Consider the following 14,413-nt stretch of genomic DNA (forward strand, 5'->3'; position numbering starts at 1 on the left):
CTCCTCCTTGGTGTGGTGGTGGACTGAGGGAAAGTGTCCTTCAGTGAGCTGGGTAACCGATCTTTGTCTTGCTTGGGATTGTGCCCCATTGTACAATCATCTATGGGATTCCCAGTTTTCAGGCTATGATTCATCTGTTGGGATAGGGAGGTGGAGGGAGGAATGAAGGACAAAAGAAGGTGTGTTAGCCATACGTATTAGTAGGCACATAGAAGACCATCCCTGTGCTCTCCATGCTGTCTCGATGTGCTCCTACCAACTCCACAGCCAGGCAATATCCTCCTGGAGGACATTTGGGAGGATCTCATTACCTGTTGTCTTTTACGCTTTTACACTCTCCTGTCCCCACTCAGGCAGGGAAAAATTAAGGTCTGCAGTCACTCCTCATATGCCCCCTTCCTGCCTGTGGTTTCCCTGCCTTCTTCCTCTTGCGTGAGTGTTTCCTTCCTGGGGCTGAGTGGAAGGGAAGTAGCACCTAGTGTTCGTGGTCACTGTTGACAACGGGGGCACCGAGGACCCATCACCCTTGCCAGGGTCTCTGGGAAGGGATATGTGAGTCCCTGAGGTAGTGGGGGAAGGCTGGAAGGGCAGGGCCATTAGTGAGGGTCATCTAGGACAACTGGGAGGGGTAGGTGGACAGCTGGGAGGTCTTCAGGATCTGTAAGATTTGTGGGATGGGGTCAGTGGCAAGGTTGGAAGGGGACTGGGAGGTTTTTGGGGCAACTAGAAAGTCTGGGTGAAAAATTGGGATGCCTAAGGGATTATCTGCGAGGTTTGTGGGGAAACTTGATTCATGTGGTTGGTGCACTGGGAGGTCTGGGGGACAGCTTTGAGGTCCGGAGAATGCAAGATACGGAGAAAGAGGTGAGAGCAGCAAAGGAAGAAGAGATCTCAGAGAATGGGGGTAAAGAAGGAAGGATGATGGGACAGACGAGGAAGGGCAGTATTGGAGGGGAGGGATGGGGAGACTGAGCGAAGGAGGTAGGCATGAGTCTGCTCTGCAGGATGCTGGTTACCCCTCTCCCCACAGGTCTCCTGCCATGTCCACACCTCCTTCCAATGTGACTGTCTCTGCAATTCCCAATGCAGCACTGGGACTGACCCTGCTGTCACTGGCAATGGTCATAGGGCTGCCAGGGAACGCGTTCGTGCTGTGGAGCTATATCATCACCCGTCGCCGCAGCATCCCCATGCTTCTGGTGGCCCATCTGGCCCTGGCTGACGTGGCCACGCTGCTCACTGGCCCCGTTTACATCCGATTCCTCAGCACTGGCCGCTGGGACCTGGGCCCAGCCACGTGCCGTGGTTGCAACTACATCTGTGCAGCTGCCATGTACACCAGCGTCTTCCTCATCGCGCTGCTCAGCCTGCACCGCTGCCTGGTGGTGTCCCGACCATCAGCCGCAGTGCTGGCAGGTGACCGTGCCACCCAGCTGGCCCACGGGGCTGCTGCCATCACTTGGCTGGTAGCCTTGGTGTTGGCCACCCCTTCTATTGCTTTCCGGCACGTGGAGAACGGGATGTGCAAGCGGAACCACAATTCCACCGCTTGGCTGGTGACCCACAACCTGCTGGAGACAGGGCTGGGCTGGGCTGTGCCACTGGTCGCCGTGGCCGTTGGTTATGGGCTACTGCTGCGGCGGCTGCGGCAGACGCGATTGGCACGGCGGGGCCGCACACTGCAGTTGGTGGCTGCCGTGGTGGTCGCCTTTGCCGTCACTTGGGGACCCTACCACGTCGGGAGCTTGTTGGAAGTGGTGGTGGAGCTGCAGAGCTGCAGTGGGACTCTAAGAAAGGTTGCCAAGGCCATCCGGCCACCAGCCACTGCGCTGGCATTCCTCAGCAGTGCCCTAAATCCGCTGCTCTATGCCTGCGCCGGGCGGGGACTGTGTCGTACTGCTGGGGCTGCACTCCTGCCCCGGCTCCTAGAGGGCTCCACAGCCTCCAGCAGTGCCCGTAGGACTGTCACCCATCAGGCCAGAAGCTCGCGGGGACAGCGGGAGAATGGAGGCAAGAAGGTGGCCAGGGAGGATGTGGGGATGGGGGATGGGAGGACAGTGGCAGAGGGAACAGTGACGGGCGATGAGGGGACAGTGGTGGAGAGCACTGAGATGGGTGACAATGGGAGGGCATGATGGATGGAAAGGCTTTTGGATGGATGTTGTCATTATTTTGTGGGGTGCCATGGGGAGGGGTCCCTGGAGTCCTCTAGGGTTGTATTAGGGATTCCCAGGGGTAATTGTGGGAGCTTTAGGGGGGTGGCCTTTAGGGGTTATTGGGAGAACTCAGGGAATATCAAGGAGTCTCAACATGTGGGTCTCAGTGAGGACACTCAGAGAGGAATTGGGAGAGGTGAAGGATGTTTGAAGGGCCTGGGGGTGTCCTGAAGGGTGCCTAGGATGTCACCACCACACACAGAGGTGTCCCCATGGCATATGACAGGTGTCCAAGGGACCACAGGTTGTCACCATTGTGTCACTGGGATGTCACAGCAGGATCCCAGGAAAGTCATCTGGAATGCCATTGGAGTGTCCTCAGGGGTCTCTATGTAGTGTCATCATGGAGTCAAAGCTGTGTCACAGCTGATGGTGTCACTGCTGGATGGGGCCACATGTCCCTTTCCCTTGGCCGCCCCATCCTTTGGTGACATCACTGGTGACTTTATACCCTCCCAATGGGCTCAGCCCTGCCTCCCAGAGTCAGTGATGGCAAAACCTGTGCCTGTTTGTGCTTTTACAGGAAGAAAAAATAAAGTACATAACTTCACGGTTTTGCCTCATTCTTCCCCATTTTGCTGGGGGCCAACACAGCAACCTCACACAGAGCCACAGGATAGGGGATACAGGGGACAGCAGAGGGATGTGGGGACTGGGAAGAGAGACAGGGACAGAATGAGGGCATGGGATGGGAAGGACAGGTGGCGCAGAAGAGGGACAGGGTGGGATGTGGTGGGGACAGTTTGGGACGTGAAAGGACATGGGCTGAAGAAGGGGTGCAGGGACGGGACTGGGGCTGTGAGGGGGGACATACGGTGGGTGTAGGAGAAAGGATGAGGTGAGAGCACTGGGATGAGGAAGAGACACTGGGTCAAGGCTGGGGACACAGTACGGGGTTAGGGGAAGAGGAGAGGGACACTTTTTCATAAGGCAATGAATTCCCCTAAACCACGGGATCTGGGCTTGAGAACTGTGACGCTGCTTGGCCGTATCTCCATGTTCCTCTGTGGTCTGCTCTGTCCCCTGCTGGTGTGGCACTGCTTTGTCACCACCATCGGTGCAGCTGGCTTGGAAATGGAGCAGGGAGTGAGGGTCTCAGTGCAGGGTGGGCATCAAATGAGGAATGCCCGGGAATCCCTTCCAGACCCAGCGTGTTTCCTGCAAGAGGATACCACTGTGAGCTATGCTGGATGTTTTGGGGAGCTCAGACCCCACAGCCAGAGCCCTCACCTGTGCCTCCACCACCAAACTGCCCCAATGATGATGGCAGTGAGGAGCAGGATGGTGATGGTGATGACGATGGTGGAAGATGCACTGGGGTTTTCTTGAATGGGGAGAGAGCAGAGGATAGCCGTGAGCGTGTGGCAGCTCCAGGCCACCCCAAATCCCAAATCCTATCCCTATCCCCTACCCCAGAGGACAAGGAGGCTGCGGTCACCCAGGCTGCAGTGCTGCACGCGGCAGGCGTAGCTGTGCCCGTCCCGGGGGGATACCAGCAGGGTGCTGCGGAGCTGGTAAGTGAGGTCGGCGTTGGGTAACACAGTGCCAGTGCTCAGCGCCGGGCTCGGGGGCACCTCCCTGCCGTCCCGCAGCCAGGTGACAGTGATGGGCCGCGGGTAGAAGCTGGTGACACGGCAAACCAGCAGGAGTTGCGCTGGGCCGGCCGTGCGGGCGAAGACCACAGCAATGGGTGGCACTGGGGACAACAGCGATGGGAGTTCAATGTGAGCACAACTCATCCTGGGAGCAATAGGGTGGCTATCCCAGGGACAAGGATTGCTCACCTCGTCTCTCCAGATCTGTCCTCCCTTCCTTGTGCAGCATGAGGATGTAGTTCGGCAAGGAGGTGGAGAAGATGTGCTCCAGAAGCCCCGACACAGCCCGGAGGTCAGTGAGAGTGTTGCTCATCAGCTCAGCCAGCGGGGTAGACCTCCGGGGAACCCAGCGCTCCCTACTCAGGTCGTATGTCACCAGGTCTCTGCCACCTTCCCCAATGTTGACAAAGCTCCATCTCGTTCCGTTGGTGTAAAGCTTGCAGCCTACGTGGATCTGGAAAATCAGCGGGTCTGCGAGGGGCATAAGGGTATGTGAGCATGGGGACATGAGGATGGCTGGGGAGGTGTGGGCACGATGGGCACCATGACCACATGAGCTGCCAAAGGAGAAGGACTGAGCAGTGCAGGGTGGCAGCTTAAGCACTCTGTCCCCCAGAATGTCCCCCTGCAATATTTTCCTTTCTGTTTCCCTTTCCCTGATCCATGCCAGGTGATTCCCATGGCCCTGTTAATTCTGGGAGCAGATCCTACATGTCCCCCATATTAGGGGAGCGGGATCAGGGGGCAGAAACCCCGCAACATATTTCAGTGCTCCACTGAACTACAAGTCTCAGGAGACAGAGCATTTCCCATCACCCTTTGGAGGCTGTCAGCGCCTGCCAGAAGACCCCACAACCCATCACTTTTTGGAGGCTGTCAGACCCCCAGAAGATCCCACAAACTCTGTTGCTTGGTCTGCAGTTGTCCCTCCTACTCACAGTCCAACCCTGCCTTTGTAGCCATCTCATGCATGAACCGAATCGTATTGCGTATGCCAACCACAGAGAAGGACAGAATCTTCTTCACTTCACTCTGTGCTGTGACCTCGTGGACCCATGGCCGGCAGATGTTTAAGTTCCAGGTGTGCGGGTCCAGCACCCCTATGGGCACATCTGCCAGCAGAGCCATCCCAATCAGTTCTGTGGAGCTGATGTTGTCCAAGAGCAACGTGTAGAAGAGCTGGAAAAACTGTGATTCTTCAGGGGGAGGGCATGAGGCTGCAGGAAAGAGGGGGTGAATGGGGGATGTACCCCATTGCCCAGGTGACCATCTCTGCTGTAGAAGGACACGCAGGGTGTCATGGCAAAAGCTCATCCACTGATCCCCAGTCTAGAGGCAAGTGGCCATGGAAAGGGGCCCCTTTGGGTGCTGTGAGGCTTGGGACAGCCCCTCGGTGCTGGAGACTATCCCCATCACACAGGAAAAGGTTTCTTAGCCATGCCCCCCCACACACACATTGCTATAGGGTCCCACGATGATGGCTGGGGTGAGCCGGGGCTCCCACTTACTTTCTGCTTCTGCCCATGTCTCATGGAAGAGAAGAAAGAGGAGGAGGCAGTGAGGCCACATGGTGCCTGCAGCGAAAGCAGTGCAGCGGGGATGGCGGGAAGAGGAAGTGCTGTGGGGTCCCAAAGGCTGCACTCCACCAATGGGGCTGGCCAGTGAGGTTTTGGGGACGGTCTAAGCTGGGGGCTGGAGAAGCATAGGAGGGAATGAGGCTGATCTTGTTTTCTTTTGGGTCACCACGCAGCAACTGCACCACTCAACTGGTGGCAGAGGGTGAGGACACTTGTGCCAACATTGGGGTGCTGCAGCATGTGATGGGTGCTGGGCACAGGGTCACGGGGTGACCAGGAACCCCTATCTTCCCCTAGCCAGCCACCCCCAGGCACGAACTAACATGTTTCTCTTCCCCTTTCCCATGGGCCCCATGCTGGGGCCAAAGCAGAACTGAAACTCAGTCGAGGGGAAGCGCAGAGCCGGGGTGGGTGGTCCCAATGCTGTCTCCTCCTGACTGCAATTGGTGTCCCTGAAGGGCTGTGGGGCTTCTGCCCACTCAGACCCCGGTGGCACTGCGGTGACTCCAGGATGTGGGGTTACAACTTCCCAGGTGAGGGCTGAGCCCCAGAGGCCCTCAGGTGCTCCCACGGTGCACGTACCTTCAGGGCACCACTTCTCCTTACTTCTCCTCGGCTTTACCTCGAGCCCCCTCCCTCTGCATGCCCCTTCCCAGCCCTGTTCTGCCCAGAGGTGTGCAGAGGCACTGCTGGGATCCACTGCTTTCGGAGCTGGAATTGTTTGGGAGTGTGGATGGGTTCCTCCCAGGACTGAGACTGGAGTGTTGCCCCCATCATCTGGGAGCACCTCACCCCACAGCACAGTTATGCCCACAGAGGAAGTACTTGTGGGTTGGGATTTCCGCACAAGCTGTACAACCTATGGGTCTAATTATTCATTTATTCCACGCTCCATTTGCCTCAAACCTGGCTGTTTTCACCCAAACCCCACTCACACCCGCATCTCGGTGGTGAGCAAGGCAGTGTTTGAGCGTCGCTTTCCTCTCGGAGCACAGTAGAGCTCAGCGCTGCTCAGCGCTTCCAGCGCCGCTGGTGGGCATCGCTGGAGGGGGGGATTGGGCACAAATATCTCTGGAATAGGGTTAATAAAGGCGGTGGGTGGGCAATAAAATGCAGAAGGTGCCAATGGGAGGGCGCAGCTCGCTGCTCGTGGGCAAGTGGTTATCTTTATCAGGGCTGGGGGAGCTGCCGTGAGCACTGGGGTCCCCTCACGAGGTGCAGCGCTGAGAAGCACTCAGATGTGCCCCCTCCCCTCACCAGGCGTTCCGCGGCCGCAGCCCCCGTACTGCCCCGCGGCTGTCCCATCCTGCGCTGTGCTCCGGTGCTCCTCCAGAGGGATGGTGCGCTCCTCGTCCACGCGCTGTCGCTTTCTGCAACGGGAGTGGGCGCTGCGGGGAGGGAGGAGGAGGGGGAGGGGGAGGGGGGGTCTCTCGGAGGAGCAGCGGGGCAGGAGGTGCTCTCACCTGTATCTCCACACCAACACTGCGGCGACGGCGGCCGCAGCCAGCAGCAGGACGGCCCCGAGCCCCGCGCTCAGTCCCCGCTTGGAGTCCTCTGAGGAACACAGTCCGTCAGCTCTCTTGCTCCTCGTGCCGAGCGAACAGGGCTCGGGAGCCGCATTCCCGAGGGGGACAACCTACCCCAGGGGACGAGGAGGCTGCGGTCACCCAGGCTGCAGTGCTGCACGCGGCAGGCGTAGCTGTGCCCGTCCCGGGGGGATACCAGCAGGGTGCTGCGGAGCTGGTAAGTGAGGTCGGCGTTGGGTAACACAGTGCCAGTGCTCAGCGCCGGGCTCGGGGGCACCTCCCTGCCGTCCCGCAGCCAGGTGACAGTGATGGGCCGCGGGTAGAAGCTGGTGACACGGCAAACCAGCAGGAGTTGCGCTGGGCCGGCCGTGCGGGCGAAGACCACAGCAATGGGTGGCACTGGTGGATGGAAACGAGGGGACTGCAGTGCGGCACCGCTCAGCCCCCACGTCAGGAGCTGATGTGGCAGCACCAGGGTCAGCTCACCTTGCCTCTCCAGATCTGCTTTCCCAGCTTGGATGAAAATTCTCAGAATGTCCACACAGGTGTCGTTGAGGAGCACTTGGATCACCTCATTGAGAGTGCTGTCGTTCACCATAAGGTGCTCAGCTACGGCTGCCAACTGGTTATGTTGCATCTGATCCCAAGTGCCTGTGTCGAGGCAGAAACGGAGGAAATTCTGGCCCTTGTAAGCAATGTCGAAGAAGGTCCTGATGGTCCTGTTGGACTGGAGCTCACAGCCCATGGAGGACTGGAAGACAAAAGGGTCTGGGGGCAAGGGATATTGTGGTAGAGTTGGTATGTGAGGTACTCAGCTTTGTTGCCCCTTTGGATCTCACTGAGTGTTGCCCCATGCCCAAAAACTATGGTTCTTGTATCCAATGTCAAAAAAAGGTCCTGGTGGTTGAAAGCTCAGTCAAGCGAATGTTTGTGTCCAGCAGCCAGAGGCAGGACAAGGACATATTGTCCCTCTGCCACCTCCCGAGAACACCATCCCCTTGGTGCCCTGGGGAAAATTTATGAGTCCCCAAGGGGCTGCTGGGCTCTGGGGAATGGATCCAGTGCTGCACCAAAGTCTCTCTGCACCCCATCCCCCTCCAAGCACAACCTGTTCCTTCTGGGCTGTCCCCTGCCATGGTGGTGATATGGGGACAGCCCATGCAGGGCTGCTGGGGCTTAGCCCTAGCACCCAGTGACACTGAGTCAGCCCCAGGGGAATGTGCACAACACATCACTTCCCTTCTCTGGAACCACTCCACAGAGAAGTGGTGATGCTGAAGTGTCCCCAAGGGCCCAAATCTGGCACCTGTGGTTTGATTTCCTGCACAGCCCATCGAGATGCCCAGCCCTGGAACTGTGATGTTTCTGTCCCTCCCATCAGGGCTACTAGTGTTTGGAAGGACAGTAGAGAGCAGCCTGGGCTGGCAAGGGGTGACTGTAATGTGGCTGCTGAGAGTACCCACAGTTCCCTCAGGTGACTGTAGGTCCCCAGTCTGCCCAGCAGATATGCACTGTTTATCATAGTCTGCCACAGTGTGATCACTGTTCCTTCTATATTGAAGCTTGATCCCCAGAGCCCCCTCATGCCCCAGAGGGGACTTTGGAAATGGGGTGGGGAAGGGACACGTACAGGGCACTGTGGTGTACATCTGCACCAGCCTGCTGAAATCTCTCACGTATGACTTGATGGAGCTCTCGATGACTTCCCAGTCACCTTTCGGCAAGGATGGGCGCAGCCAGGGCCGGTAGTAGTGGATGTTCCCAGTGCGGCTGTCCAGAGACCCCATTTCCACGTCCCCCAAGAGTCCCAGTCCTCCCACAAGCACGGAGGTGCTGTTTTGGAAGGTGGCAAAATGGAGAAGCTTGAGCATGTGGGAGCCTGCAGGAGATGGGAAGAGAGATGGGGGAAGTGTCCCCAGTTTTGTCATTGCTGATGGCTCCTTGAGGCCCCCCATAGCTTGCCATCACCTCAGCTTCATCTCCTGTCCCCAGCTTGACAACAGCCCCATAAGAGAGGATTTGTGAGGTGAGAAGAAAGGGTTAGGGTAAGCCATGGTTCCCACTTACCCTCTGGCTCTGCCCAGGTCCCAGGGAAGAAGAAGAACAGAAGGAGGATGGCATGGGGCTGCATGGTGTCTGCGGTGCAGCTCCTCACAGATGCAGCAGGATGGTGAAGGGGCTGCTCACTTCCCAAGGCAGCTCTCTCCTTGCTGGTGGCACTCGGTGGCACAGCAGCCAATAGGCTCTGTGCTGAGGTTTTGGGGAGGTCCCTGAGATGCCCTATGCAGGGAGCTGGCTGGGCTGAGGTATTCTTTCTGGCCCATGGCTGAACAGAAAAAACCCCAGGGGTTACCACATAGGGATGGCACAAGTGGTCACCTCCTCTTGTAAGTCTGTCCCAGGAGCCATCCTGCCTAAGGTGACTTTGAGGTCAGTCTCCAGTGGGAGACCTCCAAGGACCAAGAGTCACTTGAGAGGAGCATGGGACCAGGAGACATATCAGAATGGACTGCATGGACAAGGAACACGAGGAGGCACACTGGGACCAGCACACCAGCAGCTCTCCACTGTCCTTCAGACTCTAATGGCCCTGCTGAGAGAGACAAGGACATCACAGTTCCAGATCTTAACATTACCTTTCTAATGATTAAGTTAGGCTAGTTTGATTTTTTGCAAAACACTGTTAATCACCTTGCATATTCCCCATTACTATAAACAGAACCATCACATACATTTTCAACAATTCAACTTCTACTTTTTGGCATTTTCCCCTCTTTTTTTAATGCAAGAAAGGCATTTACTAAAAAAAAAAAAAAAAAAAAAAAAAAAAGACCTGAAACATTAAAAATATTAACAAGACAGTGTCTGAGAGAACATTAAGATGGCCCTGTGTTCTCCACTAACCTACCCTATCATTAGATATGCCACATAGTGAGATTTTAGTGCATCAATTAAAAAAAAAACAAAAAAAAACCATGACAATATAAATTCGATCATTTCTTACAGATATTCATAAGCAGTTAACACAGGTTTCTTGGGTTTGGAGAATTTTTCCTTCTTTTTTTTCTTTTCTTCTTTTTCTTTTTCTTCTTTTTCTTTTTCTTTTTTCTTTTTTCTTTTTTCTTTTTTTTTTCTTCCCAACCCCCCCGTTTAACTTTGTGTTCGTCACTGAAATCACAACGGAACCCACTGGAGAAGCCGTTTCCACGGTCTCTACTGCCGTCGCGTGGCCAACATGCGGAACTGCACCGTGCTGTGACGAGGGGCGGAAAGCGGCGGTGGCGGCTTTAGGAGGCGGTGAGGGATCAGAGGAGCTCCTGGAGCGCAATGTGCGCCTTGGCCCCCTCAGACCCTCCCCCTTCCCCAGCTGGTCTGTAGTGTTCAGTGGTGCCCCGCAGAGCACCGGGTTCGCAATTTTAGGCAACCAAAGACAGAAGTATTTACATGATGGCCTTCAAACGTAAAACAAGTTCAATATCGATAAGAGCGCATGCGTAGTGCGGTGCCAAAACTGGCGCATGCGTATTGTCACGTCTGAATTAGCGCATGCGTACTGCTGTGCCAAAACTGGCGCATGCGTTGTGTTGTGTCGAAACTGGCGCATGCATAGTGCTGTGACAAAGCTGGCGCATGCGTGTTGTTGTGTCGAAACTGGCGCATGCGTAGTGCTGCATCTAAACCGGCACATGCGTAATGCAGTACCAAAATCTGCGCATGCCTAGTCCTGTCCTGTAGCTGGCGCGTGCGTATTGCGATGTCTCAGGTGGCGCATGCGTAGTGCTGTGCTGGAACTTGTGTATGTGTGTTCTTGTGTCGGAACTGCCGCATGCGTGTTGTTATGCCGAAACTGGCGCATGCGTAGTGCTGTGTCTGAACCGGCGCATGCGTATTGCTTGGGTCAAAATTTGCGCATGCGGAGTCGTGTGCTGCAGCTAGCGCGTGCGTATTGCGGTGTCTCAGCGCATGCGATCTGCTGTGCTGGAACTTGCGCATGCGTAATATTTTGCCGGAACTGGCGCATGCGTAGTGCTTTGTCGACCAGGGCGGTTTTGTTGTTATTTGGGCGCGGGCTTTTGGGCTGTTTGGGGGATTTGGGGCGGTCTGGGGGTTCATGCAGCTTTCACCAAGGTACGGTGCGATGGGTCATTCTCTTCTGGGGGTGAATTCGTTGTTTTTGTTGTCACAGTTGAGGGGTCTGCTTATAGGTCGTGGAGTCCTTGTTACGGCCCCTCATCCCGATGGGATGTGACTCAAACTCCGCATCCGGACCAAAATGCCCCCCTCGTGCTGGACACCCCACGCCTCTCATTTCCCATCCCATTTCCGGGCCCCAAGCACCAAACCCGGACTCCACACCCACATCCATCCCCCTGCCCCGCCCCTGTCCTGAAACCCGAATCTGAACCCGGGGATGGAATTGGGGTTCAGGACAAGCATGTGGAGCACAGGTTTGTGGTGTGGAGCCCAGGATCTAGAATGCAGGATTGGGGGCATAGGGCCCAGACTTCAGGTTGTAGGGCAGGGGATCCATCTGGACCTTGGGTTTGGAAACAGGTTTGAGGCTGAGGTGGGGGGTTTGGGGCCAGATGCAAGGATTGTGTCTGAGGTGTGGGGGCAGTAGCGAGGACTGGGGCCACCAGGTTCTCAACTGCCCCACACGCTCCAGCAGGAGGCGGAGGATACAACAGCATCATGTTGCATGAGCAGCTTCCACATCCTTATGGCTATGGCAGTGTTCTGCAGGCAGGGACTGCTGCAGTAGTGCCAGTGAGTGTGACCTGCGGCCCCATAGCACCCCATGCCCCACATCAACTCCTACACCCCATAGTGATCCCCAGCCCCACCTCGACCCCCAGGGCCCATAACCCCTCCCCAGCCCAGCTTCACAGTGTGGGATGGGCACCATGAGAAGCTGTGGGGCAGTGCTGTTGGGCTTACCCTGCAGATGTGGGACAACCATGCCAGGCCAATGGGCAGTATGTGGGGCACGAGAATGAAGGCAGGGAGGTTGGGGTGGAGGGCAGCACTGTCTGCACCTGAAACAGAATTTGGAGAAAAGGAGGGGGGGAGAGTGAGGGGGAATTGTGGGGAGGAGCTGTGAGATCAGTGGGGTAAATCAAGCAAGACTTATGCTCAATGGAGTTAAATCCAGTTGGCAGCCAGTCACAGGTGGTGTCCCCCAGGGCTCAGTACTGGGGCCACTGCTATTTAATGTCTTCATTGATGACTGGGATTGAGCGCACCCTCAGTAAGTTCATAGATGACACCAAGCTGGGAGCTGATCTGTCAGAGGGTAGAAGGGCACTACAGAGGGAGCTGGGCAGCCTGGATCAATGGGCTGAGGCAAACTGCATGAGTTTCAATAGGGCCAAGTGTCAGGTTCTGCATTTTGGTCACAACAACCCCAGACAGGCTTGGGGAGGAGTGGCTGGAAAGCTGCCTGATGGAAAGGGACCTTAGTGTGCTGATGGACAGTGGGCTGAATATGAGCCAGCCGTGTGCCCAAGAAGGCCGATGACATCCTGGCTTGGATCAGGGATGATGTGGTGAGCAGGACTAGGGAAGTCATCCTGCCCCTATACTTGGCATTGGTGAGACCTCACCTTGAGTGTTCAGTTTCGGGCACCTTAATACAGAATGGATATTGAGGTGCTGGAACAGGTCCAAAGAAAGGCAACAAGGCTTGTTTCACAAGCCCTTCAGGCTTAGAGAATATGACCTGTGAGGAGCAACTGAAGGAAATGGGGTTGTTTAGCCTGAGGAAGAAGCAGCTGAGGGGAGATCTGATTGCTCTCTTCAAATACCTGAAAGGTGATTGCAGTGAGAGTGCGGTTGGTCTATTCTCACTGGTGACAGGACAAGGGTCTTTTCCAACCTGAGCAATTCTATGATTTTAAGTGGGATAAGTGGACTAGGGGGTCAGTGAGGGAAGTCTGTGAGATCAGTGAGGCAGGGGGCCATGGGAGGCTGCACCTGGTAGCGGTGCCACAGCAATGCAGGTCTGTCTTGAGATGAAGTTAAGGTACGAGGTGGAGACCTCAAGCTTGAAGGGATGGGGGGGTGTCCATGCGGGCCACAGGAGTGTTCCCATTCCAGGGACCCCTTTGGGGACTGTGAGGTGCAGGGGAATCCAGGGATGTACTCACACCTTACCAGGTGGCCACCATCCCCACCCTGTAGTGCGTGGGGATGCTCTATGTCACCGTGTTGTCATCCCGTGTCTCTGGCACTTCACTGGGGCTGTGGGGACAGGCAGCCAGGTCACCTCCAGCATCAGCACTCCCCAGCAATACCTCAACATCACCCCACCATCACTCCTTGATATCAACCCCAGTGATCCCCCATCACCACCCAACACCACCCCCCCAACGTGATCCCAGTGTCATTCCAATGTCACCCTGAAGGGACACCCCAACATCATTCCCCACAATCACACCTCATATCACCCCAATGTCACTCCACACCACCCCCCCACCCCCACAGTGTCCCTCCCAAGTGATACCCAGTATCACCCACCAACATCACTCCCATGACAACCTGAAAAAGTCACCCCCATGTCATGGCAGTATCACCTTTCAGCATCCCCCAAATAATGTCACTCCGTGATGTCATCCCCTAGAGATACCCCAACATCACTCCCCAACAATAAATATTACCCCCGGTGTCACTCTAGCATCACCCTGCAGCATCGCTGCCAAACATTAATCCAGTGTCACCTCAACATCATTCCTGCATGCCTCCTGCAGCATCACCCCAACGTCACCCCCCAGTAACAGCCCGACATCACCCCAGTATCACCCCCCAGTATCAGCCTCCAATATCACTCCCTGTTGAAAGCCCCAAGTGATACTAACATCACCCCCCCAACTTTACTCCCTATTATCATCCAAGGTCATCCCAACGTCACCCCAGTGGAACCCCCCAACATCATCACCCAGCATCACTCCCTGAGGTCACCCCCCAGTGATATCCCATCGCTCCCAACGTCATTCCCTAACATCACCCTAGTGTCACCCCAACATCACCTCCTAACAATTGTTACTGCTTAATATCACCAGTATCACCCCCAACATCCCTCCAGCACCACTGTCACTTCAGTATCTCCCCTCAAGCATCACTCCTTGATATTAAACCCCACTGATACCCCATCACTCCCAGCATCATCACCCTTCAGCGTCATTCCCTGATGTTACTCCCCAGTGATACCCTGATATCGCCCTCCAGCATCCCTTCCCAGTATCACCTCTGCAACAGCATCACCCCTTGATGTTAAACCCCAGTGAAACCCCATCACCCCCCAACTTCACTCCCCAGTATCACTATAATCCCTGTAAACAGGAAGTAGAAGCTCCCTAGAAGTGCACTATTACTATCTGACCCTGGAGAGACAGCAAACCGCCAAGAAGACAGAGAAAGAACATGCCAGCAGAGGATGCAATAGGCAGCACCAGCAGGGCATCCCCTGCTTCAAAGGGCTCTTTGTCTTTCATCCCCACTGC

General features: G+C 55.9%; 3 protein-coding genes across 6 annotated transcripts; 1 reads left to right on the top strand and 2 right to left on the bottom strand.

The window, feature by feature from the left end:
• Nucleotides 1-465: 465 nt before the first annotated feature.
• LOC116241375 (leukotriene B4 receptor 1-like) lies at nucleotides 466-2,733 on the top strand. Of its 2 annotated transcripts, none has more exons than XM_090129164.1 (2): nucleotides 466-565; nucleotides 1,031-2,733. In XM_090129164.1, the coding sequence occupies exon 2, from the start codon at nucleotides 1,041-1,043 to the stop codon at nucleotides 2,133-2,135; it is 1,095 nt and encodes a 364-aa protein (XP_089985290.1). In that variant the 5' UTR covers nucleotides 466-565; nucleotides 1,031-1,040; the 3' UTR covers nucleotides 2,136-2,733. The 2 variants fall into 2 exon arrangements, with proteins under 2 accessions (XP_089985290.1, XP_089985289.1); XM_090129163.1 differs by having other exon boundaries at nucleotides 479-552.
• Nucleotides 2,734-2,762: 29 nt separating this feature from the next.
• LOC149913787 (T-cell surface glycoprotein CD1b-3-like) lies at nucleotides 2,763-6,126 on the bottom strand. Its single transcript, XM_090129169.1, has 6 exons — nucleotides 5,320-6,126; nucleotides 4,750-5,028; nucleotides 4,001-4,282; nucleotides 3,628-3,912; nucleotides 3,447-3,540; nucleotides 2,763-3,374 (listed from the first exon to the last, which is right to left on the bottom strand). The coding sequence occupies exons 1-6, from the start codon at nucleotides 5,378-5,380 to the stop codon at nucleotides 3,329-3,331; spliced, it is 1,047 nt and encodes a 348-aa protein (XP_089985295.1). The 5' UTR covers nucleotides 5,381-6,126; the 3' UTR covers nucleotides 2,763-3,328.
• A 128-nt stretch (nucleotides 6,127-6,254) lies between these two features.
• LOC116241374 (antigen-presenting glycoprotein CD1d-like) lies at nucleotides 6,255-9,552 on the bottom strand. Of its 3 annotated transcripts, none has more exons than XM_031611961.2 (7): nucleotides 8,982-9,552; nucleotides 8,545-8,793; nucleotides 7,401-7,682; nucleotides 7,029-7,313; nucleotides 6,852-6,942; nucleotides 6,646-6,776; nucleotides 6,255-6,459 (listed from the first exon to the last, which is right to left on the bottom strand). In XM_031611961.2, exons 1-7 carry the CDS (start codon nucleotides 9,043-9,045, stop codon nucleotides 6,320-6,322), a joined length of 1,242 nt encoding a protein of 413 aa, XP_031467821.2. In that variant the 5' UTR covers nucleotides 9,046-9,552; the 3' UTR covers nucleotides 6,255-6,319. The 3 variants fall into 3 exon arrangements, with proteins under 3 accessions (XP_031467821.2, XP_089985287.1, XP_089985288.1); XM_090129161.1 differs by having other exon boundaries at nucleotides 6,646-6,758; nucleotides 8,982-9,249; XM_090129162.1 differs by having other exon boundaries at nucleotides 6,255-6,758; nucleotides 8,982-9,239.
• Between the last annotated feature and the right edge of the window lie 4,861 nt (nucleotides 9,553-14,413).

The sequence above is a fragment of the Phasianus colchicus genome, chromosome 35, assembly GCF_987193195.1.
Source record: "Phasianus colchicus chromosome 35, bPhaCol1.hap1.1, whole genome shotgun sequence".
Classification (NCBI taxonomy): Eukaryota; Metazoa; Chordata; class Aves; order Galliformes; family Phasianidae; genus Phasianus; species Phasianus colchicus.

What these genes read in the sequence shown, in the direction of transcription:
- LOC149913787 (XM_090129169.1), bottom strand. Translation starts at nt 5,380, where the DNA reads ATGTGGCCTCACTGCCTCCTCCTCTTTCTTCTCTTCCATGAGACATGG. An exon ending in TACAAAGGCAGGGTTGGACT is followed by an intron (nt 4,283 to 4,749) that starts GTGAGTAGGAGG and finishes TGCCCCTCGCAG; the next exon opens with ACCCGCTGATTTTCCAGATC. An exon ending in GTTTGGTGGTGGAGGCACAG is followed by an intron (nt 3,375 to 3,446) that starts GTGAGGGCTCTG and finishes ATCCTCTTGCAG; the next exon opens with GAAACACGCTGGGTCTGGAA.
- LOC116241374 (XM_031611961.2), bottom strand. Translation starts at nt 9,045, where the DNA reads ATGCAGCCCCATGCCATCCTCCTTCTGTTCTTCTTCTTCCCTGGGACC. An exon ending in GATGTACACCACAGTGCCCT is followed by an intron (nt 7,683 to 8,544) that starts GTACGTGTCCCT and finishes CCTTGCCCCCAG; the next exon opens with ACCCTTTTGTCTTCCAGTCC. An exon ending in CAGCCTCCTCGTCCCCTGGG is followed by an intron (nt 6,943 to 7,028) that starts GTAGGTTGTCCC and finishes TGTGTTCCTCAG; the next exon opens with AGGACTCCAAGCGGGGACTG.